Source organism: Schistocerca gregaria, chromosome 7 (genome assembly GCF_023897955.1).
Source record: "Schistocerca gregaria isolate iqSchGreg1 chromosome 7, iqSchGreg1.2, whole genome shotgun sequence".
NCBI lineage: Eukaryota > Metazoa > Arthropoda > Insecta > Orthoptera > Acrididae > Schistocerca > Schistocerca gregaria.
The window spans coordinates 110,709,238-110,734,828 of record NC_064926.1 but is presented as its reverse complement, the minus strand read 5'-3'; the positions used below and the strand labels follow the sequence as shown (position 1 = coordinate 110,734,828).

At 43.3% G+C, this 25,591-nt stretch overlaps 1 protein-coding gene across 1 annotated transcript in view; it reads left to right on the top strand.

Annotated features, from left to right (window-relative positions):
* Window positions 1–18,794: 18,794 nt before the first annotated feature.
* LOC126281683 (myogenesis-regulating glycosidase-like) overlaps window positions 18,795–25,591 on the top strand; it is a 96,145-nt gene continuing 89,348 nt past the window's right edge. Inside the window, exon 1 of the mRNA XM_049980849.1 lies at window positions 18,795–18,837. Coding sequence (XP_049836806.1) covers window positions 18,822–18,837 — 16 coding nt within the window. The 5' untranslated portion in view covers window positions 18,795–18,821. The remainder of the gene's footprint in view (window positions 18,838–25,591) is intronic.

Sequence of the window (25,591 nt, the reverse complement as noted above, 5' to 3'; positions counted from 1 at the left end):
AATGTCGTTGGAAGTCCTACAGAGATACCAGAGGGAAAGTCTTACGATTTGCCCAAGTAGGATGATACAGACTGGCGTAAAGTCATGCGAGGTCCAGTTGTTCCTGGAAAAGGCAGAAGCAAGTGAGTGTGAAAGGGAAGTGTTAATACCGTATCCACATTTCCAGAGAGTAGGTATCCAATGGGTCTACTATATAAAACATTCTCAGTAATCTAGCCGCGACAGTTCTGGATAAAATCTCGAGCTTTCAACGATTACCTCCATCGTCATCGTCAGGAGCTGACTGTCTTCACTGCTGCTGTGGTAGCCTCTTTATAGCCCGTGGACGGCTTCTGATTGGTCAGCTTATGATTGGTCGGCGGTTACGTACTGCTGTCGCAGACTGTGTTACTGTGTGCGCCAGTGGCCCCACCGCTTCCGTTGGAACGTAAACCCTGGAAGGAACGTCTCTGCTGCTTCTCTGCATAAAGCGCTCGTTTCCATGCACAGCTCAGATGGTATCCGCTATCGCGGTTAAAGTTCTTTTGGCTCATTCTTATTTCAACAGCCTCCTTAATAACAGAATCCCAGTACGTGGAGGCATGGGACAGAATTTTAGTTTCATCGAACAATATTTTATGTTTGTTCGCGAGGCTGTGCTCCGCAATTGAAATTCTGACGAGGACCACTTAAGGTGCGAGATTAACCATCTGAACTACGTGTTCCGAAAGAATGGCTATGGCGCACGCGATATAAAGGCAACGTTCTCGAAAAGAAGGAACATGACCTCATCGTTCCCCGGAGGAGCGATCAGGGGATCTGTTAGGGGCGAAACAGTAAAATTACAGTTGTTAAGATATAATGATGGCGAGCTGTTGACTGAAGAGTTAACAAAGGATTTAATAACGTGTCATAATGACAGATCGAGAGTTTCGGTATCGGAAGTATTTGTTGAAATAGAGGAAGTTCCAACGAATGTGATATTAGACTCCGCCGCTTCCGCCAATGTCATCTCAAGCGCTCTTTTTAGGAGAATTATTAGGAAGAAGAAGGTACCAATTTTGCCGGTACAGAAATGCAAAATCATCGGAGCTGTTGGAGCACGCTCTCTCAGTGTCAAAATACAAACACAATTAGAGATGAAAATGGGAAATGTAGCAATAAAATGCACGTTCCTTGTAGTGGAGAAGTTATTAGTGGACTGTATGCTTGGTATTGGGAGTATGCAGGAGTACGATTGTCAGATTGATTTTTTTGGAAGGAATAGTTAAATTTAGATTAAATGGAGAAGAGATGGCACTGGATTTAAATAGAAAGGAAACTGTGCATGAGAAATATTGTCGCGGTGCCATAATTCAATTAATTGACTCTACAAACGGTCGTCGGAAGGAGCATTCAAAGGATTTGATACAACAGGAGGACTTTAACCAAACAACAATGATAAAAGCTAGTGAATCAAATCAGCTTACCGGAGAACAAAGGCAGCAGCTTCATTATTTGTTAGAGGCATATGAAGAGATTTTTGATGAGAAACCAGGAATTATTAAAGGGTATATTTGTCACCTACAAGTGAAGCCACATCAGACTTACTGTTACACGCACTATCCGATCCCCTGGCGCTTAAAACAATCTGTTCAAAGAGAGATAAATGGAATGTTAGAATGGAACTTGATTGAGCCATCAACTAGTCCATATTGTTCTCCGCTCTTAGTCGCTCAAAAACCCGGAGGTAACGTAAGGTTAGTTCTGGATGTGAGACAGATTAATAAAATGAAAGTACCTGTAAGGACTCACCTGGAAAATATAGATGAATTAATTCAAAATTTCCAGGATGTTTCGTACTTAACGAGTGTTGATTTGAGAAGTTCGTACTGGTAGGTCCAAATGGATCAAGAATCTATGAAATATACCGCATTTATATGTGCTGGGAGAAGTTACCAATTTAGAGTTGTCCCGTTCGGACTTAATATTAGTGCCGGAATATTTATTTCAGCGTTGGATTATATTCTTGGGCCAGAATTGCGTAGTCGTATAACTGTGTTTGTTGACGACTTATTAATAGCCACGAAAACATGGGAAGAGCATTTGCATATTTTGGGAACGATTTTTGCTGTTTTCAAGAAAACCGAAATTACAGTAAACTTACAAAAGTCTCATTTTGCTTTACCACAAATTAAGTTCTTTGGACATATGATAGATGCGAAAGGTATCTCGCCTACCGAGAAGAAGATAAATGCAATTCGAAATTTTCCATCACCATGGAATAAAAGACAGCTGAAGGGATTTATAGGTATGGCATCGTTCTTCCGTCGTTTCATAAAGACTCAAGCCATGCATTCTGAGGCATTAAACCGGCTTCTAGGAAGAGTGTGCCATGGCAATGGATTGAAGAATCTGAACTAGCTCTTCGATACATTAAAGACCAACTCATTGACGCATCATTATTATATCACCCTGATATGAATTGTGAGTTCTGTCTGTCCACGGATTCATCGGATGTTGGATTAGGTGCTTGTCTCTTCCAAATAAGGAAACTAAAAGGGGCACCAACATTTTACCCGATAGCATTTGCTAGTCGAGTGTTATCGCCCTGTGAAAGAGCCTATACGACCACAGAACTTGAAACACTTGTGGTTATCTGGGCATTCAAGAAGTTTAACTATTATCTATATGGTTCTAAAACTATTGTGTACTGTGACCATCAATCACTAAACTTTTTGCAAACATATAAATTATTACATCCCAGACTGTCACGTTGGACAATGACACTACAACAGTAGCAATTTAAAATTATTCATGTGTCTGGCAAAGAAAATATTATTGCGGATGCACTGTCAAGATCCCCAGAAGGTTCAACACCGGAAATAGAATCGTAAATACTTCGGATTTTCCAGTATTACTGTTGCAGGACAATATCTACAAGACTTATTATGTACATCTTTGTACAGATATGGGAAATTTACAACGAAAAGACCCTCGATGGAAGAAGATAATTCAGCTAAAGGGACAACAAAATTCAAGGGCTAGTTTAGATCATTATAAATTAGTACATGGAGTATTATTCTTCAGATGTGGGAAGGACAACAATCCACGGTGGTGTGAATGTATCCCGAAGGAATATGAGGAAAAATTAATTTGGTTTACCCACTTATAATTTTGGTGTAATTAAATGTAGCAATAAAGTAGGAGAATACTGTTATTTTCCAAATATTCGGAGAAAAGTGCACCAAACAATACAAAACTGTTTACTCTGTCAAAAGGCAAAACCGGATAATAGAGGTAGTAAGCATGTTCTGCATTCAGTTATTCCACGAGAACCAAGGGAGTTAATTTCGTGTGATATCTGCTGCCCTCTCCCACGATCAAGAGGAGGAGTCAAATTCATTGTTGGATTCTTTGACGTGTTTTCAAAATATGTAAAACTATATCTACTGAAGTGTGCTACTGCCAGAGCTGTTGTAGTGAGAATGGTGCGTGACTATCTTCCGCATGTAGTTTTACCGAAATCCATAATTACAGATAATGCCAGAATTTTTACCGGATTTAAATGAAAGCAAACATTAACACAGCTTGGTATTCGACAAATTTTGACATCGTGTTACCATCCACAAGGTAGTCCAATAGTACGAGTTTTCCGAGAATTAAACCGATTTATGCGTACATACTGTCACAGTAAACAAACATCATGGGCTGATTATTTGTCAGAATTTGAACAAATATTTAGTAATCTGACACATATCTCAACTAACTTTACTCCAACAGAGCTTATGTTTAGTCAGATTGAAAAGAATTTCTGCATAAACCATCTGCCAAAGTATGAAGACCAGAATTTAAAATGGGAGGAAAAGATTCGACTCGCACTTGTCGATTTAACTAAAAAGGCAATACAACGGAAATTGACACATGATAAACGGATTCACCGGATTCAGACATTTCATCTTGGAGAAAAGGTTTTATTGAGGCGACACATCCATTTCTCGAAACTGATGAAGAACATAAAGAAATGGAATCTTATTTATACCGGACCATATGTTATTGTAAATATATCTAATCCTGGATCATACTTGTTGGCATATCCCGAATCGAAAAGAATAAAGGGACTATTCCTGCATAATGATATTAAGAAATTTTTTGAAGGATCGTAGATCTGTGATACCAAAGATGGAGAAGAATTTACAGTGGAATTTGACTACGAGTAGAATGTGTATATAAATATCAAGAAGTTTATGTTGTCTAGAGGGTAAGAGACAGTGAGATTGCTCCTGTGGTAGGTTAAGAGACAGTGAGATTACTCCTGTGATAGGTTAAGAGACAGTGAGATTACTCCTGTGATAGTTTAAGAGACAGTGAGATTACTCCTGCGATAGTTTAGCACAAAATTTTAAGATAGATAGAAGAAATTGTCAAATACTAGTGTTTTTAAGTGTGGACTATGAGCAGAAGCCATAGTGATATACAATGAAAGTGCATCTACATTTCCTCAAGACACGGCACTTATGTGAGAATTGCGTGTGAAATTTGAACAGTGCGGGATATGTAGGTAAATACGCTGTGTGTATGATGTGCGCTGTTCGAGCGAGAAAACAAATGAACTGTGAAATGGAGCAACAGTCGATAATGTCACTGCTGCAAACAATTGAAGAAACTCTCTGGTTGCGCGAGAGAAAATTATTATAATTTTTAGATTTTTTCATTATGCCTTCTCTACCAGGAGAATTAATTTAAGAATTTTAATTATCATTTCAAGAATAGCAGTTTGTGTGTTTCATATTATGGACTTAATTGTTGAAATATATTTCCATAAATGTTCATGAGAGAATGAAGAAGATTCTGCGAGTGGATGATTTGTTAAATGAACATACGTCATCATTAATTATATTTATTTGCAGGTAGATTTATAAATCAATTAAATATAAGAATAATGCAAATTTTTCAGAGAATTTTTTCCAGAAATTATTCCCTTTGTGGAGCCAGTGTTGTATGCCTATGTTAAAAATTTTTCATCAGATGTAAACTTAAATTTTATCCATAATTTCGTAATTGAAAGCAAACCTCGGACAGATTCAATGCTCTACTTCCACCTGCACGATAACAAAACGAAGATTAGAAAAAAATTGAGAGGAATACATTCGATATGAGCTACAACAAAATTTAAATGCCCACAGTCTATTTGGAAGTGTTGTGGACAATCAGCAGTTGTAATGCAAAACAACTTTGGTATTGAGGAATAAAAAAAAATTCGTGATTGTCAGGACTGATGGATGTTCCAGTCTAGTACAGATGGAAGAATATAAGAATCCACCCCGATTTTGAGTTCAACGATGAAATATGGACTTCGTTGCCTTAATCCACTCTCTTCCAGGGATTTATTCAGTCAGAACCTTTCCTTATTCCACTTTAAACCAGTTCCACGTTCACGTCCCTGACCATCTGTTCCTGCGATCATCTTGCTGTTTCTATGGCACGTTACCAGCTTCTGTCCTGTACCATAAACCATCGCCTGTCCTCCGTGCCGCCTCCACCAAACGCTGTGCGTCGCCTACCCGCTGTCCGTCTGTGAGTCGCTTACCCGCTGTCCGTACCCAGTGTTCCTGTTCCATTGACTTCACAACGAGATCGCCGGCTATATCGTCGAAAGAAGAATTTTGAAAATTTTTTTGAGGCACTATTGTAAAATTTTTTTTTGGCTATGAGGCACTATTCCTTCGATCTATCGAGCTTCTATATATTTCAAAATTACTGGATTTAGGCTTTCCTCTCTTCTTTAATACCTGAGGTGGGGTCTATTCTTCCGGGTTTTCCAGGGTTTCCCTGTGAAGGCCAGTTCCCAAATGGGTAGACCTTTTTCGTAATTACACCAATCTACATCTTCCCTGGTTATGTACTCGGGATGCGGGTGTACCCCGGTACATGTAAAAGCTACAGCTTAGGTGTTCTCGTAACTTACTGTCTTAACATGTTACCTATACTGCCTATAGTAAAATTCTATTAATTCAAAATATTCCTCTTTTGAATAAACATCCTAACAAATTTTTCCTGTTAGTTCGCAAAGTGTATTATCATTAACTTTGCTCGCTGCGAGGGGCGATTGTAATATCTCTTTATATTCGATGAATTATTCTGATACAATTCTACCCTTGAATGACGTTTACTAATTTTCTATCTTCATACTCGCAGAATTCATGCGCAAAATAGTTTAATACAATAGCTATGCCATGAGCGCATAATTATTCTTTGTAGTACTCTCTCTGGTGGTTGTTAAAAAAAAAAAAGCTTCCGAGATTGACTTCGTGCCGATTAGCCTGAGTTTTTTGTTTGAAGAATTGTAATCTGATTATTGATATTTATGGCCGAAGATAACTGGTACGAAATTGTACAATTAAAAGGGAAATATATATATTGTTCCTTCAAACAAAAGGTGTGTATTTGACAATTGATAATTAATGATATTCATCGATGCATTGCGTAGTTGTTAATCAGAAGGGAACTTACGAAAACTGGATACGAACCTGCATTTAATGATCCAAGAGCTCCATTACTTCTTCGGAAGGTTAAACTTCATCAAAGCCAAATATCCGCTTGATCTGAGGTTTCCCGACTGATTATACAACGCTCCCAAAATTACGAGGCATTTTATTTGTGCAGATTAGCAGACTGCCGCAAACCACGAGCCTGCAGAGAAGAAGAATCATCGCCTGATTTCATTCTAACAAGTACAATTTCTGAATCATTTTGAATGACTGAGCTATGACTGTGTTTCCTATCATGAATGATTGATTGCTCGAACGAATTGAGAACTACATAGAAATGAGGAAAAATTACACGCTGCTTGACATATTTATTCCACACAGATTTTTTTTAAATGATCGATTACAATAATTTATTTATTGTGCTTTTTTGAAGATTTGCGGAATAGTAGTCAAAGCAAGACTCACCTTTAACAACTACTTATTACTAATTTGTTAGTTTAATTGTATAAGCAAAGTTTGGTTCTTATCTTTTTATGGAAGACTTGTTTTACACTCAATTTCATACCACACTGCATAAGCAAACGTTGGTTTTTAACTACTTATGAAAAGTATATTTGTTTTCATGTAACATTAGAAGTTTACCTGCCTGTTTAGCAGGCCACATGCATTTAGTCTTTGGGATAATTTATATAGAGTTTGTAACCATGTTTTCGACAGTAATTTGACGCAAACATTGCACTGTTTTGCCTTATTTATGCAGTGTTGCAGATTGAAAAGAAAAGAGTGAAATTTGACAGGCATAATAGATGTGGCAAATAATTAATTTGAGGCTCTGTTGTGTCTTATACTACAGTATACCTACCGAACTTTGAACCTTTTACCAGTGCAGCCATCTGTTCATGAAGACAAGCAACATGAGCTTAACGCAGCATTTGATTTTATTTCCTGTATTTCGATCTTTAGCGGAATAATATTTAAAATAACAGTGATGTTCAATAACTATGTCTTACTAATTCATTAATTATACTGGATAAGCAGATGTAGGCTGCAGTAAGTACTGGAAGATGAAGAAGCTTGCACAGGATAGAGTAGCATGGAGAGCTGCATCAAACCAATCTCAGGACTGAAGACCACAACAACAACAACAACAAGCAGATATTTATTTTCAACTATTCATTTGTATATCCATTGTACACCACTGTTTGAAAAAAATGAAACACCAAGCTGAAAGATGTGATCACAGCGAAATTTATTCCACGGATTACGGACAAATGACAATCATTACAGACCTGCATATGCACAGTAACAGTGGAAATTCAGTACGGATTAATGCCACTACTTGCTGCACTCAGAGCCTCTAGACGTTGGAGTATGGAATGAAAGAGTGCCTGAATATGCTACTGGGGATTACCCTGCAGTGTTTAGGCGCATCCACAAACCATAAATTGCGGCTGCAGGAGAATCTGAATGAACAAACTGCTGCCTGGCCATGTCGCAGACATGCTCATTGAGTGATATGTCAGGTGGAGAGGCAGGCCAGGGAAGCAGTGATACCTGTCGTTCTTCGAAGAAGGCATGCACATTTCTCTCCACATGCGACCATGTGTTGTTCTGTTGAAATATGGCACTTGGAACTTCATGCCAGAGGGACAGTGGCTTGGGCTGTAAAATCTCCCTGATGAAGCGGTAGCTGTTCAGATTGCCCTCGAGACATAGGAGACGCGATTGCATGTGACCATCACACTTGACGTTTGCCTGTTATGCTGCTCAACGATACACGTCGCCCGATTCACCATGGTGGTGTCGAATGCTGATGCCGCCGTCACTATAGGACAAGTTGAAGTGGAACTCGTCGAGAACCATTGTATTATACCACTCAGAACACCAGTGTTAGAATTCACGTGCGCACTGCGAAGTTGATGAGTTCCAGTGAATGGAGCCGATGCAGTGGCGTACATGCCACCAGTCCTGCCCACAGAAGACTGTGTCGAACCGTCGACACAATGTAAGTAGGCTGTTTAGGTTTTTTTATTGGTAACGCCAACGCCACGTAGCGCTCTGTAAGAGAATCACTGGCTGAGCTGTGTGCAGACTGTGGCTGGTTTGCATTGTTGTCTGCCATTGTAGTGTTGGGCAGCGGCAGCTGGATGTGAACAACGCGCAGCGTTGCGCAGTTGGAGGTGAGCCGCCAGCAGTGGTGGACGTGGGGAGAGAGATGGCGGAGTTTTGAAATTTGTAAGAACTGGTGTCATGAATGCTATATATATTATGACTAGTGAGGTAAATACATTGTTTGTTCTCTATTAAAATCTTTCATTTGCTAACTATGCCTATCAGTAGTTAGTGCCTTCAGTAGTTTGAATCTTTTATTTAGCTGGCAGTAGTGGCGCTCGTTGTATTGCAGTAGCTTGAGTAACGAAGATTTTTGTGAGGTAAGTGATTTGTGAAACGTATAGGTTAATGTTAGTCAGGGCCATTCTTTCGTAGGGATTTTTGGAAGTCAGATTGCGTTGCGCTAAAAACATTGTTTGTCAGTTTAAGCACAGTCTTGTATAATTTTTCTAAGGGGATGTTTCAACAAGTCCACACCGACTGCATTGCTCCAACGTCACACCAACGCTCTGGACGAAGCTTTTCTGTTCGTTTCAGCCAAGCAGACTAGATGGTGGTCATCTCACGGTGTAGTCACATTGTCATCAAGTACACTGTCAGTACTGTTGTACTGTCGTCATACACTATTGGCCATTAAAATTGCTACACCAAGAAGAAATGCAGATGATAAACGGGTATTCATTGAACAAATATATTATGCTAGGACTCACGAGTGGTTACATTTTTACACTATTTGTTTGCATAGATCATGAGAAATCAGTATCCAGAACAACCACCTCTGGCTGTAATAACGGCCTTGACACGCCTGGGCATTGAGTCAGAGCTTGGATGGCGTGTACAGGTGCAGCTGCCCATGCAGCTTCAACACGATACCGCAGTTCATCAAGAGTAGTTACTGGTGTATTGTGACGAGCCAGTTTTCAATTGGTGAGAGATCTGGAGAATCTAGTTGCCAGGGCAGCAGTCGAACATTTTCTGTATCCAGAAAGGCCCGTTCAGGAACTGCAACATGCGGTCGTGCAATATCCTGCTGAAATGTAGGGATTCGTAGGGATCGAATGAAAGGTATCGGGTCGTAACACATCTGAAATGTAACGTCCACTGTTGAAAATGCCGTCAATGCGAACAAGAGGTGACCGAGACGTGTCCCATGCCATTACGCCGGGTGATACGCCAGTATGGCGATGACGAATACACGCTTCCAATTTGCGTTCACTGCGATGTCGCCATACCAGGTTCGTCGTTGAGTACACCATCGCAGGCGCTCCTGTCTGTTATGCAGCGTCAAGGGTAACCGCAGCCATAGTCCGTGCCGCTGCAAACGTCATCGAACTGTTCGTGCAGATGGTTGTTGTCTTGCAAACGTCCCCATATGTTGACTCAGTGATCGAGACGTGGCTGCACAATCCGTTACAGCCATGCGGATAAGATGCCTGTCATCGCGACTGCTAGTGATACGAGGCCGTTGGGATCCAGGACGGCGTTCCTTATTGCCCTCCTGAACCCACCGATTCCGTATTCTGCTAACAGTCATTGGATCTCAACCAACGCGAGCAGCAATGTCGCGATACGATAAACCGCAGTTGCGATAGGCTACAATCCGACCTTTATCAAAGTCGGAAACGTGATGATACGCATTTCTCCTCCTTACACAATGCATCACAACAACGTTTCACCAGGCAACGCCGTCAACCGCTGTTTGTGTATAAGAAATCGGTTGGAAACTTTCCTCATGTCAGCACGTTGTAGGTGTCGTCACCGGTGCCAACCTTGTGTGAATGCTCTGAAAAGCTAATCATTTGCATATCACGGGATCTTCTTCCTGTCGGTTAAATTTGGCGTCTGTAGCACGTCATCTTCGTGGTGTAGCAATTTTAATGGCCAGAAGTGTATATTGACGATATAATGACTTCTACGTTGATATACGTAAGACTAGTTGGAGCCATCGAGGACACTCAAAGGTAGGAAATCAGAGACACAATGCAGAAAGTAGGCAAAAGTTTAAGCATTTAGGTTACCAGAGATAAATAACAACACTAGAGCCGTGGAAATTGCATACGCCCTGGGCAACTGTCCAAGGGGAGAAGTTTCACTTTAGAGAGTTAACTGGTTATTCGGTGCCCCACTTAGACGCTGTCGTAAGGCGTCACTGTAGAAGACGGCCATGAAAGGGGACGTCTTAGCAAAGGCAGCGGGATGGATACTTCCGCCTGCGAACTGCAACGTCAGTGGGTTTACACATACTAGACTGTTACTGCAGCAGTTCCGAGCCACAGAAGGGCGGAGGTGGGGGGGGGGGGGGGGGGAGGGGGGGGGGGAAGTAACATAAAACACTGTTGTTACTGGCCATAATAGGAGTGGTAGGGACGTTTAGCCTTTAGCTGAATGCTGTTGACACCAAACTTGAAGTTTGTTAATGTAAAACCCAGAAGCGTCCTTACCTACCGAGTAGGAATAAGCCAGAGTAGCCCTGAGGTGCAGAACGACTCGACAGGTTGGCCGAAGATTGTTAAGTACCGGTGGGTTGGTGAGCCGACTATAGGAAGGGAGAAATGGAGCACCGTCACCATTCTTTAAAAACCCAAGTTTTTGTATTCAGAGAGTGTTCTGTCAGATCGCTGGGACGACGGCTCCGTGTCACTCGTGGCCAGCGTCGGTAAGTTCCTACATGTCTGTTTTTCTCATTTGGAGTGCTGCCCTTAAGTTTGTACTTAAGGTGGTATGGTGTTCGCTACTACTTTTTCTAATGTTTAGAAATAGCCTCCAGTGTAGTAGTTAGTCTGATTGCAAATTAATGGTGCTAATCAGACCCCTGAATTCTGTGAGTCTCCTGTTGCAAGTATCCTGATCAGTCCCAAAATCCTCATCTCTTGTAGATGCCCTGTGACAGTGTTTGGTGCTGATCCAAATCATCAACCTGCCTTCACTCGGAATTTATATTTCTGCATTTTCTCCTCACCGTTCGGAAATTGCAGACTGACCTTAATGCCCCTGTCTCCCCTCTATCCCGTGTCAAGACAACACTCTCTGTACGGCCCTCTTCGCTCCACTGGTTGCACATACACTTCACTGTTGAAGCAGTGTGCCCTGTATGAGCCGCCACTTCACACTACGACAGAGCCCCCTCCTGGAGACCAACTACTCTGCCCCATTCCCACGCTCTGACATACTGATATTCTACCCTACGATGCTGGTGAGGCACATTGGTACTTGGTTACATTTTTCCATTTCTAGTGACAGCTCTGCGCCAACTGAACATTGAATAACACTGTCCTGTTGGATCACACAAAAGAGAGCGCTGCCGGGCCTGTGTGCACGCCGCCTCCCTGCCATTTAAATCACTTACATGGTTTTGCCCCCCCCCCCCCCCCTGCCCATGAGCCATGGACCTTGCCGTTGGTGGGGAGGCCACAACGATACAGATAGCCGTACCGAGGGTGCAACCACAACGGAGGGGGATCTGTTGAGAAGCGAGACAAACGTGTGGTTCCTGAAGAGGGGCACCAGCCTTTACAGTAGCTGCACAGGCAACAGTCTGGATGATTGACTGATCTAGCCCTGTACCACTAACCAAAACGGCCTTCCTGTTGTGGTACTGCGAACGGCCGAAAGCAAGGGGAAACTACAGCCGTCATTATATTCCGAGGACATGCAGCTTTACTGTATGATTAGATGATGATGGCGTCCTCTTGGGTAAAATATTCCGGAGGTAAAATAGTCCCCCATTCGTATCTCCAGGCGGGGACTACTCAAGAGGATGTCGTTATCAGGAGAAAGAAACCCGGCGTTCTATTGATCGGAGCATGGAATGTCAGATCCCTTAATCGGGAAGGTAGGTCAGAAAATTTAAAAAGGGAAATGGATAGGTTAAAGTTAGAGATAGTGGGAATTAGTGAAGATCGGTGGCAGGAGGAACAAGACTTTTGGTCAGGTGACTACAGGGTTGTAAATACAAAATCAGATACAGGTAATGCAGGAGTAGCTTTAATAATCTACAAACAGCATAGTGAACGCATTATTGTAGCCAAGATAGACACGAAACCCACTCCTACTACAGTAGTATAAGTTTATCTGACAACTAGCACTGCAGATGTTGAAGAAATTGATGAAATGTGTGATGAGATAAAATAAATTATTCAGGTAATAAAGGGAGACGAAAATTTAATAGTCATGGGTGACTGGAATTCTACAGTAGGAAAAGGAAGAAAAGGAAACGTAGTAGGTGAATATGGATTAGGACTGAGAAATGAAAGAGGAAGCCGCCTGGTAGAATTTTGCACAGAGCATAACTTAATCATAGCTAACACTTGGTTCAAGAATCATGAGAGAATGTTGTATACATGGAAGAACCCCGGAGATAATAGAAGGTTTCAGATAGATGATATAATGGTAAGACAGAGATTTAGGAACCAGGTTTTAAATCGTAAGACAGTTCCAGGGGCAGATGTAGACTTTGACCACCATCTATTGGTTATGAACTGTATATGAAAACTGAAGAAACTGAAAAAAGGTGGGAATTTAGGGAGATGGGACCTAGATAAACTGAAAGAACCAGAGGTTGTACAGAGTTTCAGGGAGAGCTTAAGGGAACAATTGACAGGAATGGGGGAAAGAAACACAGTGGAAGAAGAATGGGTAGGTTTGAGAGATGAAATAATGAAGGTAGCAGAGGATCAAGTAGGTAAAAAGACGAGGGCTAATAGAAATCCATGGGTAACAGAAGAGATACTGAATTTAATTGATGAAAGGAGGAAATACAAAAATGCACTAAATGAAGCAGGCAAAAAGGAATACAAACGTCTGAAAAATGAGATCGACAAGAAGTGCAAAATATCTAAGCAGGTTTGGCTAGAGGACAAATGTAAGGATGTAGAGGCTTATCTCACGAGGGGTAAGATAGATACTGCCTACAGGAAAATTAAAGAGACCTTTGGAGAAAAGAGAACCACTTTCATGAATATCAAGAGCTCAGATGGAAACCCAATTCTAAGCAAAGAAGGGAAAGCAGAAAGGTGGAAGGAGTATATGGAGGGTCTATATAGGGACGATGTTCATGAGGACAATATTATGGAAATGGAAGGATGATGTAGATGAAGATGAAATGGGAGATACGATACTGCGTGAAGAGTTTGACACAGCACTGAAAGACCTAAGTCGAAACAAGGCCCCGGCAGTAGACAACATTCCATTAGGACTACTGATAGCATTGGGAGAGCCAGTCCTGACAAAACTCTACCATCTGGTGAGCAAGATGTATGAGACAGGCGAAATTCCCTCAGACTTCAAGAAGAATATAACAATTCCAATGCCAAAGAAAGCAGGTGTTGACAGATGTGAAAATTACCGAACTCTCAGTTTAATAAGTCACAGCAGCAAAATACTAACGCGAATTCTTTACAGACGAATGGAAAAACTGGTAGAAGCTGACATCGGGGAAGATCAGTTTGGATTCCGTAGGAATGTTGGAACACGTGAGGCAATACTGACCCTACGATTTATCTTAGAAGAAAGATTAAGGAAAGGCAAATTTACGTTTCCAGCATTTGTAGACTTAGAGAAAGCTTTTGACAATGTTGACTGGATTACTTTCTTTCAAATTTTGGAGTTGTCAGGGGTAAAACACAGGGAGCCAAAGGCTATTTACAATCTGTACAGAAACCAGATTGCAGTTATAAGAGTCGAGGGACATGAAAGTGAAGCAGTGGTTGGGAAGGAAGTGAGACAGGGTTGTAACCTCTCCCCGATGCTATTCAATCTGCATATTGAGGAATGAGTAAAGGAAACAAAAGAAAAGTTCGGAGTAGGTATTAAAAGCCATGGAGAAGAAATAAAAATGTTGAGGTTCGCCGATGACATTGTAATTCTGTCAGAGACAGCAATGGACTTGGAAGAGCAGTTGAAATGAATGGACGGTGTCTTGAAAGGAGGGTATAAGATGAACATCAACAAAAGCAAAACGAGGATAATGGTATGTAGTCGAATTAAGTCGGGTGATGCTGACGGAATTAGATTAGGAAATGAGACACTCAGAGTAGTAAAGGAGTTTTCCTGTTTGGGGAGCAAAGTAACTGATGATTATCGAAATAGAGAGGATATAGAATGTATACTGTCAATGGCAAGGTAAGCGTTTCTGAGGAAGATAAGTTTGTTAACATCGAGTATTGATTTAAGTGTCAGGAAGCCGTTTCTGAAAGTATTTGTATGGAATTTAGCCATATATGGAAGTAAAACACGGGCGATAAATAGTTTAGACAAGAAGAGAATACATGCTTTAGAAATGTGGTGCTACAGAAGAATGCTGAAGTTTGGATGGGTAGATCACATAACTAATGAGGAGATATTGAATATAATTGGAGAGAAGAGGAGTTTGTGGCACAACTTGACTAGAAGAAGGGATCGGTTGGTAGGACATGTTCTGAGCCATCACGGGATCACCAATTTAGTACTGAAGGGCAGCGTGGAGGGTAAAAATCGTAGAGGGAGACGAATACACTAAGCAGATTCAGAAGGGTGTAGGCTGCAGTAAGTACTGGGAGATGAAGAAGATTGCACAGGATAGAGTAGCATGGAGAGCTGCATCAAACCAGTCTCAGGACTGAAGACCACAACAACAATATCAACAACAACAACAACATGGTTTAGCTGTTCACGATAAAAATTCTGAAATGTAAGCCATCTCTGGATGTCGTGCTTCTGTCAAGCGTCTGTTCTCTTCTTTGTTTGCTTAATAAGATTACTCGTTACGCAAACAGCACTGGTGCCGAGGAGAAAAGCTTTAAAATTGTTTGGTATATCTCTCAGGTGGCGATCATTGCATTCCAGATTTGTGCATCATGGCACCTGCTCTACCTACTGCACATTTTCACGCGACTTCGTTGGTTATATTTAAATACTGAGTCAGCCTACCTGTGATCTACTCGGTGTATTATACTTACTCTCCTTTACTTTCCATGCCCTCCACAAGTCTACAGCTTTAATGGCCTTGTCACTACACAAAAACAGGTCTTCCGTTCGCAGACAAACTCCACCCCTGGGTACATGAGGGATTATACTGTTGTCTATGTTTCTGCACATTCGCGCTGGTTATCTTCAAAGTAGCCCCTGTTACCCATTTTTCATATAACGATTCCTGTTCTTAATCTATCCGGTGCTCTCCACGTGCTACGACGATTTTGTAAGGCCTGCGTGTTATAGGCAACTATTAATATCACCATTGTTTGCTTTGATATTGTAACCCGTACGTGTCCTAAGATCCGACGATGGCCGCTTTAGTTTCGCCGAAACCGGTAATCATGGAATAAAAAGAATCTCTGCGATCTTGGCTACCAGTATATTGTTTTACAAGCATCTAGGACGCTCCCACACGAGCACAGTGTGCTCCCTACTCAGTATTCCGAGACCGACAGTGTCAAGAGAGTGCCGAGAACACCACGTTTCAGGCGTTATCTCTTACGACGGATAACAACGCAGTAGCCGACGCCTTCACATAACAACGGAGAGCAGAGGCGTTTGCATAGAGCTGTCTGTGCTAACACTGCATGAAATAACCGCAGAAGTCAGTGTTGGACGTGCGACGAACGTATCCGTTAGGACAGTGTGCAAAATTTGGCGTTAGTGTGTTATAGCAGCAGACAACCGTCGCGAGCACCTATGATAACAGCACGACATCGCTTTTGGCCCCTCTCCTGGGCTCGTCACCATATCGGTTGGGTCATAGAAGACTGGATGGATAACCGTGGCCAGGTAAACTGAGTCACGATTTTAGTTTGCTAATGGTAGGGTTCGAGTATGGCACTATGGAGCCTAATTGTCAACAAGGCACCGTGCAAGCTGGTTGTGGCTCCAGAACGAGATTTTCACTCTGCAGCGGAGTATGCGCTGATATGAAACTTCCTGGCAGATTAAAACTGTGTGCCCGACCGAGACTCGGGACCTTTGCCTTTAGCGAGCAAATGCTCTACCAGCTACCGAAGCAAGACTCACGCCCAGTCCTCACAGCCTTACTTCTGCCAGTATCTCGTCTCCTACCTTCCAAACTTTACAGAAGCTCTCCTGCGAACCTCGCATAACTAGCACTCTTTCAGGAGCGCCTGGTTAATCTGCCTGGTTGTGGCTCCATTATACACTCCTGGAAATGGAAAAAAGAACACATTGACACCGGTGTGTCAGACCCACCATACTTGCTCCGGACACTGCGAGAGGGCTGTACAAGCAATGATCACACGCACGGCACAGCGGACACACCAGGAACCGCGGTGTTGGCCGTCGAATGGCGCTAGCTGCGCAGCATTTGTGCACCGCCGCCGTCAGTGTCAGCCAGTTTGCCGTGGCATACGGAGCTCCATCGCAGTCTTTAACACTGGTAGCATGCCGCGACAGCGTGGACGTGAACCGTATGTGCAGTTGACGGACTTTGAGGGAGGGCGTATAGTGTGCATGCGGGAGGCCGGGTGGACGTACCGCCGAATTGCTCAACACGTGGGGAGTGAGGTCTCCACAGTACATCGATGTTGTCGCCAGTGGTCGGCGGAAGGTGCACGTGCCCGTCGACCTGGGACCGGACCGCAGTGACGCACGGATGCACGCCAAGACCGTAGGATCCTACGCAGTGCAGTAGGGGACCGCACCGCCACTTCCCATCAAATTACGGACACTGTTGCTCCTGGGGTATCGGCGAGGACCATTCGCAACCGTCTCCATGAAGCTGGGCTACGGTCCCGCACACCGTTAGGCCGTCTTCCGCTCACGCCCCAACATCGTGCAGCCCCCCTCCAGTGGTGTCGCGACAGGCGTGAATGGAGGGACGAATGGAGACGTGTCGTCTTCAGCGATGAGAGTCGCTTCTGACTTGGTGCCAATGATGGTCGTATGCGTGTTTGGCGCCGTGCAGATGAGCGCCACAATCAGGACTGCATACGACCGAGGCACACAGGGCCAACACCCGGCATCATGGTGTGGGGAGCGATCTCCTACACTGGCCGTACACCTCTGGTGATCGTCGAGGGGACACTGAATAGTGCACGGTACATCCAAACCGTCATCGAACCCATCGTTCTACCATTCCTAGACCGGCAAGGGAACTTGCTGTTCCAACAGGACAATGCACGTCCGCATGTATCCCGTGCCACCCAACGTGCTCTAGAAGGTGTAAGTCAACTACCCTGGCCAGCAAGATCTCCGGATCTGTCCCCCATTGAGCATGGTTGGGGACTGGATGAAGCGTCGTCTCACGCGGTCTGCACGTCCATCACGAACGCTGGTCCAACTGAGGCGCCAGGTGGAAATGGCATGGCAAGCCGTTCCACAGGACTACATCCAGCATCTCTACGATCGTCTCCATGGGAGAATAGCAGCCTGCATTGCTGCGAAAGGTGGATATACACTGTACTAGTGCCGACATTGTGCATGGTCTGTTGCCTGTGTCTATGTGCCTGTGGTTCTGTCAGTGTGATCATGTGATGTATCTGACCCCAGGAATGTGTCAATAAAGTTTCCCCTTCCTGGGACAATGAATTCACGGTGTTCTTATTTCAATTTCCAGGAGTGTAGTATGGAGAGTGGTGTGGTCTGTGTTTACATGGAATGGGCGGGGTCCTCTGGTCCAACTGAGCTGACCATTCACTGGAAAAGTTTATGTTCGGGTCTCTGGAGACCATTTGCACCCATTCATGGACATTAGTTTCCGAACAATGACGGAATCTTTATGGATAACAATGCACCAAGTCACCGGGCCGCAATTGTTCGCGACTGGTTTGAAGAACATACGGGACAGTTCGAACGAATGATTTGGTCCACCAGATCGCCCGACATGTATCTCATCTAACGTTTATGTGACGTAACCGAGAGATCAATTCGTGCACGAAATCCTGCACCGGTGTCACTTCCGCAATTATGGACGGCTATGTAGGCAGTACGGCTTAATGTTTCTGCCGGGGTACTTCCAGTGACTTGTTGAGTCCATGCCGCGTCGAGTTGCTACACCAGGCACGACAAGACAGTAAGAGGTGTACCGTCACCTCATTGTATTTGCCCGCAGTGCTGTAGTACTTAAATTGCAGCCTGAAGGAGGTTGCATTCCGGATCGCCCCCGTGTCTCAGTTCGTTGCAACAACACACACACGGCCGCTGTGTTGAAGCAGCGAGCGCCGCCACAGCACAGCCAGCTCGTGCTGTCGCGTCACCGCCAGCGCCCGCGCGCCTCTGGCGCCCGGTATAAAGGCGGACGGTGGGCGCTGCGGGAAGTTCTGTGCGGTGGCCGCCATGATGGAGCCAGCAGGTGAGTAGCGGCAGCAGCCTTATAGTCAAGAGCACCACTCGCTACGCCACTATCAGCTCCTTCGAGATAAGATTGCTCTCTCAGTTCGATTTTACATAGAGTACGCGAAGGAACTTGCCCCCCTTCTTGCAGCGCTGTACTGTAGGTCTCTAGTAGAAGAGCGTAGCGTTCCAAAGGATTGGAAAAGGGCACAGGTCATCCCCGTTTTCAAGAAGGGACGTCGAACAGATGTGCATAACTACAGACCTATATCTCTAACGTCGATCAGTTGTAGAATTTTGGAACGCGTAGTATATTCGAGTATAATGACTTTTCTGGAGACTAGAAATCTGCTCTGTAGGAATCAGCATGGGTTTCGAAAAAGACGATCGTGTGAAACCCAGCTCGCGCTATTCGTCCACGAGACTTAGAGGGCCATAGACACAGGTAGATGCCGTGTTTCTTGACTTCCGCAAGGCGTTCGATACAGTTCCACACAGTCGTTTAATGAACAAAGTATGGGCATATGGACTATCCGACCAATTGTGTGATTGGATTGAAGAGTTCCTAGATAACAAAACGCAGCATGTCATTCTCAATGGAGAGAAGTCTTCCGAAGTAAGAGTGATTTCAGGTGTGCCGCAGGGGGGTGTCATAGGACCGTTGCTATTCACAATATACATAAATGACCTTGTGGATGACATCGGAAGTTCACTGAGGCTCTTTGCAGGTGATGCTGTGGTATATCGAGAGGTTGTAACAATGGAAAATTGTACTGAAATGCAGGAGGATCTGGAGCGAATTGACGCATGCTGCAGGGAATGGCAATTGAATCTCAATGTAGACAAGTGTAATGTGCTGCGAATACATAGTAAGAAAGATCCCTTATCATGTAGCTACAATATAGCAGGTCAGCAACTGGAAGCAGTTAATTTCATAAATTATCTGGGAGTACGCATTAGGAGTGATTTAAAATGGAATGATCTAATGAAATTAATCGTCAGTACAGCAGATGCCAGACTGAGATTCATTTGAAGAATCCTAAGGAAATGCAATCCGAAAACAAAGGAAGTAGGTTACAGTACGCTTCTTCCCCCACTGCTTGAATACTGCTCAGCACTGTGGGATCCGTACCAGATAGGGTTGATAGAAGAGATAGAGGAGATCCAACGGATAGCAGCGCGCTTCGTTACAGGATCATTTAGTAATCGCTAAAACGTTCCGGAGACGATAAATAAACTCCAGTGGAAAACTCTGCAGTAGAGGCGCTCAGTAGCTCGGTACGGGCTTTTGTTGAAGTTTCGAGAACATACCTTCACAGAGGAGTCAAGCAGTATATTGTTCCCTCCTACGTATATCTCGCGAAGAGACCATGATAAAATCAGAGAGATTAGAGCCCACACAGAGGCATACCGACAGTCCTTCTTTCCACGAACAATACGAGACTGGAATAAAAGGGAGAACCGATAGAGGTACTCAAGGCACCCTCCGCCACCCACTGTCAGGTGGCTTGCAGAGTATGGATGTAGATTTAAATGTAGACTGTCACAAAGTAATTTGTTTAAAAGATGATCAAATCACATTTAACGTTACTCCTTTCACCTCCGTTACCAATGTCGCCTTCAGACACTACCCTTCTTGCCGTATACTTTTACAGTATTATCTGAAAAAAGCTGTTTAAGGCCAACGATTATGACTGGACTGAGTATTTGTTGCTAGGGAGGAAGAAAATGTTATCTTGGATGAAGAGTCGCCGACATATGGGGAAGTAACTTTAGGTTTACCTCAAGAAAGTGTGTTGGTACTCTTGCTGTTCATGATCTTCTGCCACCTTGAAGGCGACCCTGTACATTATAGGCGTCACGTGACATAATCCAAAGATAAAATTCCCCAGAAGGTGGATCGCCAGACATGGTCATATTTCTTGGTGCACCAATGTCCAAGGACTTGCCCCTCTATATTTAATCTGTGGAATGGTTGAAGGCGAAGTCTACAACGAAGAAGACGAATTGTTCGTTCAGTTTTATGAATAGCACTGATATCATAAAGAACGCCAAGACTACCTCAGAAGAGCTAACGTGGGGTTGCCATGAACACATTTTTGCCAATGCTCTTCCTTCATTACATTTCCGCACTACTTCAGTTCCTTTTGTTCTTATATCTCTGTTACACTTACTTTCATGTTTATACTATTTCTTATTTCTCATTCTTGCTCATTTGTGGTAGTCAATTTTCGGTTCTTATAATATTTTTGCCTCTGTTGCTCAGTAGTCAGTAGCCAATATTCTTATACTAATCAACTCCACAATCTTTTTATATTATTCAGTTTTATCTCAATATTTATATTATCAGGTCACAGCTGAACATTGAGAGTTTCCACCCTTGTGTTAATCTAATTCATACGTTCTTCCTTTTGAATCTTAAGCTTGGTTGCAGCAGCAACTGCACAAATGTAACATATGGAATAGAAAGAGCCACCAATTGTGGAAGGTAATGGACCTTCTAAATAAGTGTTATTACAGAGAAATACGTATATACAGAAAAATGCAACGTTCAAAAAATTTGGATTTTATAAAAACACAACATACATATAGTGGTGGTTATGAAACAAACATTGAAAATATGTCCGCTTGTTATCACAAATGCATACTGAATGGCCACCTGCAAAAACACAGTAGAGTGGTCGACTGGCAAAGTGTCTAACATGGGCACTGATATGTTTCAAAAAGACCAAACGCTACTAATTACTGAAATAAGCAACAACTTTCCTTTTACATGCTTATAGCGATGTGCTGCCAATAGGCTTAGTCATAGGGAAAATTTACAATCGTAAAAACAGCCGTCTGCTTTGTCATACGTAAAGTAATACATATATTAGATGTGGCGTGTGTCACCAGTAACGGATAAACATACAGTTGACGGAGCAACATTCGTGAGTGGACAGAAATTGAGAATACTGCGCCTAGATGTCGCTGATACACCCAGTGGTCTATAGCCGCAGAAAATAGCTGATGTAATTATACCACATGCTAAAACCGAAACATTTTTATAACACAAATTCTGAAGACAGTGAGTGACAGAAAGCATAAAAAATTGTTACAATAGGACATCTAGGCTTATGAAAATTACATGACAAATGTGTGATTATGCAGACATGTACATTTTTATTGGGAGCGCTTATGAAGAGTTTGGCATTCAGGAAACAATATAGAAGCCCGATGTAATAATTATATTAATTCGAGCGCAGGACGAAAAATATCGAAGGACTTTTTTTTTAAAAAATTTCAGTTGGTCGTTGAAAATTGAATCCTTATTATTGAAACTGTGTTTAAACATTTGAAATTCTTCCAATAAAGCCAATCTTTATCCCTTCTCCTCTCTACTTAAAATAACTGTATGTTCCAAATTATTAGGATAATTTCCTCATTGAACGAGAAGTTCGACGTATGTGGAGCCATGAATGTTAATACCCTCTTTGCCTAGTAAATGTCCCTTGTACCTAATTTTAATTGCCCTTCCCGTCTGACGTGGGCGTTCAATACATTTTATCTTATAACTCCCGATTGTGAAGATGGATCTTCTTTACCTCCTAAGTTGTCTCTCAACTTTCCTCTGAAGATTTTATTAGTTGAAATAGACATATTGCAGCTGTATTTCTTAGAAAGTCCTCTAATTTTATACGAAATATTACCTGGGAACGGTATGGAAATAAAGCATCTTTTCCTATCCATATCTTCTCGTTTACTATCACCTTTGTGGCACATTTCTTAAAGGTTTTCTCATCCAAAATGCTGTGAACTACTGAGGGATTATAGCCGTTATTGGTGGCTCTAGATTTAATTAATTGAATCTCATCTCGTAAACTCTCAGATGTTAATGGAGTAACCAGTACTCGATGAATACTAAAATGGAAGAAGACAGTTTATGGGCTTAGGGGTGTTCTGAGTCAGATGGAATGATGTTGATTTCGTTCTCACGTACTCGTAATATACTCCTCTCGAGAACAAACCATACAGCTCTGTCGGTTGCACGCCCTAGGTGGACAATATGCCTGCGGAATGCAGACCGTTGGCTGGCGATAGTCCTGATGGAGGCCACGTGGCATTCTTGAGCCGAGTTATGACGAGGTGCCACAGCCTGCGTTCACAAGCAAAGCGGTCACGCTGTTATAGAAGCATGGATGCTTTCCTGGAAGAGTCTATGGCTGTTTCTTTCATTTTTTGTCGCCCTGGCCATGACTACCTGCCGTTCTCATCGATACAGAAAAACATCTGATGTCACAACTGTTATTGCCAGCGGCAAACAAACTGTCATTCCATGTCATACCTCCGATTACTCGTCCTGATCGCTCGCTTCGTAGCCGAGATGGCTGCAATGGCACTGCATGGACTACGTTACTAAGGAGGGGTGAATGGTGGTGTGAACAATGGGTCGTCATCTTTCAAGTGTTACAGTGAAAGAATTTTTTTGATGTCACACAAATAACAGCAATGAAAAATGTACCAACGTCTGCATCTGTTTGACACCGACGTTTGTCACAACAAATTTGGTATCGAGGGAGGCCATGAACCTCCGGCACAACAGCTGTGGAGATCAGCGCCGAATACAATGATTCCCAAATACCACTACACGGAGAGCATGCCACAAAATGTATAAGGCGACACGGTCTCGCACTGGGATACTGTTCTAGAAGACGAATTTTAGCCTCTGCTAATAAGGAGAGCTTACCAGCGAAAATACTTTGCCTTCCACTAAAAAGATGCAGGTTGGAAGGGTTGCTGTTTGGTAAATCGAGTGCTTTCTGACAGAGACTCGGTTTTACTCCACTCACCTGATGTCTTTGAGCATTTCTGGCGTTATATAGATGAAATTAGGATCTATCAAACGCAGTTTTCACATCACAGAGCAGCGATTCATCTCAGTAAAACCCTTCTCGGTGTATGCAAAAAATGGCTCTGAGCACTATGGGACTTAACATCTATGGTCGTCAGTCCCCTAGAACTTAGAACTACTTAAACCTAACTAACCTAAGGACAACACACGACACCCAGCCATCACGAGGCAGAGAAAATCCCTGATCCCGCCGGGAACCGAACCCGGGAACTCGGGTGCGGGAAGCGAGAACGCTACCTCACGACCACGAGATGCGGGCTCGGTGTATGCAGCTCTGTCTTCTTATAAAATATTAAAACAAACCGAAGTTTCGGCCGACTTCAACCTTCCTTAGGGTAGTCTTTTTCCTGAGGAAGGCCATTGCAACTCAGCCGAAACGTCAGTTTATTTTGATATTTTAAGCATTTTATAAGATGGCGTGGCAGTACACTCAGAACGAATTTAACGCAGCTGACGCTGACTGCGGAAGCCTGCATATTAATGTCAGTGGCCGATGTTGCATGCGGGAAAATTTTTTTGGTGCTCCTTGAGAAACACTCGACTGGTTTGCGAGTTTCATTGCACTGAGTGGACCTCAAATACTACAGATGTGAATCCCATTGAGCATGGTCATTTATTACCTGCCACGTTGCGTTACTTAGGTGGTAGACAGCGCGGATGTGTGGACATTCATACACTAAGTGATCAAAAGTATCCAGACACCTGGCTGAAAATGACCTACAAGTTCGTGGCGCCCTCCATCGGTAATGCAGGAATTCAATATGCTGTTGGCCCACTCTTAGCCTCGATGACAGCTTCCACTGTCGCAGGCATACGTTCAATCAGGTGCTAGAAGATTTCTTTGGAAATGGCAGCCCATTCTTCACGGAGTTCTGCACCGAGGAGACGTATCGATGTCGTTTGATCAGACTTGGCACAAATTCGGATTTCCAAAACATCCAAAAGGTGTTCTATAGGATTCAGGTCAGGACTCTGTGCAGGCCAGTCCATTACAGGGAATTTTTTGTCGTGTAACCACTCCGCCACAGGCCGTAAATTATGAACAGGTGCTCGATCGTGCTGAAAGAAGCGATTGACATCCCCGAATTGCTCTTCAACAGTGGGAAGCAACAAGGTGCTTAAAACATCAATGTAGGCCTGTGCTGTGATAGTGCCACGCAAAACGACAGTGGGTGTAAGCTCCCTCCATGAAAAACACGATCACTCCATAACACCACCGCCTCCGAATTTTATTGTTGACACTACAGACGCTGTCAGATGACGTTCGCCGGACATCCGCCATACCCACACCCTTCCATCGGATCGCCACATTGTGTGCGTGATTCGTCACTCCACACAACGTTTTTCCACTGTGTAATCGTCCAATGTTTGCAATTCCTTACAGCAAGCGAGGCGTCGTTTGGCATTTACCGGCTTGATGTGTGACTTATGAGTAGCCGCACGATCAAGTTTTCCCACCTCCCGCCTAACTGTCATAGTACTTGTAGTGGATCCTGATGCAATTTGGAATTCCTGTGTGATGGTCTGGACAGATGTCTGTCTATTACACATCACGACCCTCTTCAACTGTCGGCGGTCCCTGTCAGTCAACAGATGAGGTCGGCCTGTACGCTTTTGTGCTGTACGTGTCCCTTCACGTTTCCACTTAACTATAACATCGGAAACAGCGGACCTAGGGATGTTTAGGAGTGTGGAAACCTCACGTACAGACGTATGACACAAGTGACACCCAATCACCTGATCACGTTCGACGCCCTTGAGTTCCGCGGGCGCCCCATTCTGGTCCCTCACAATGTCTAATGACTACTGAGGTCGCTGATATGGACTACGTGGCAGTGTGTAGCAGCGCAATGCACTTAAAATGAAAACTGTATGTTTTTGG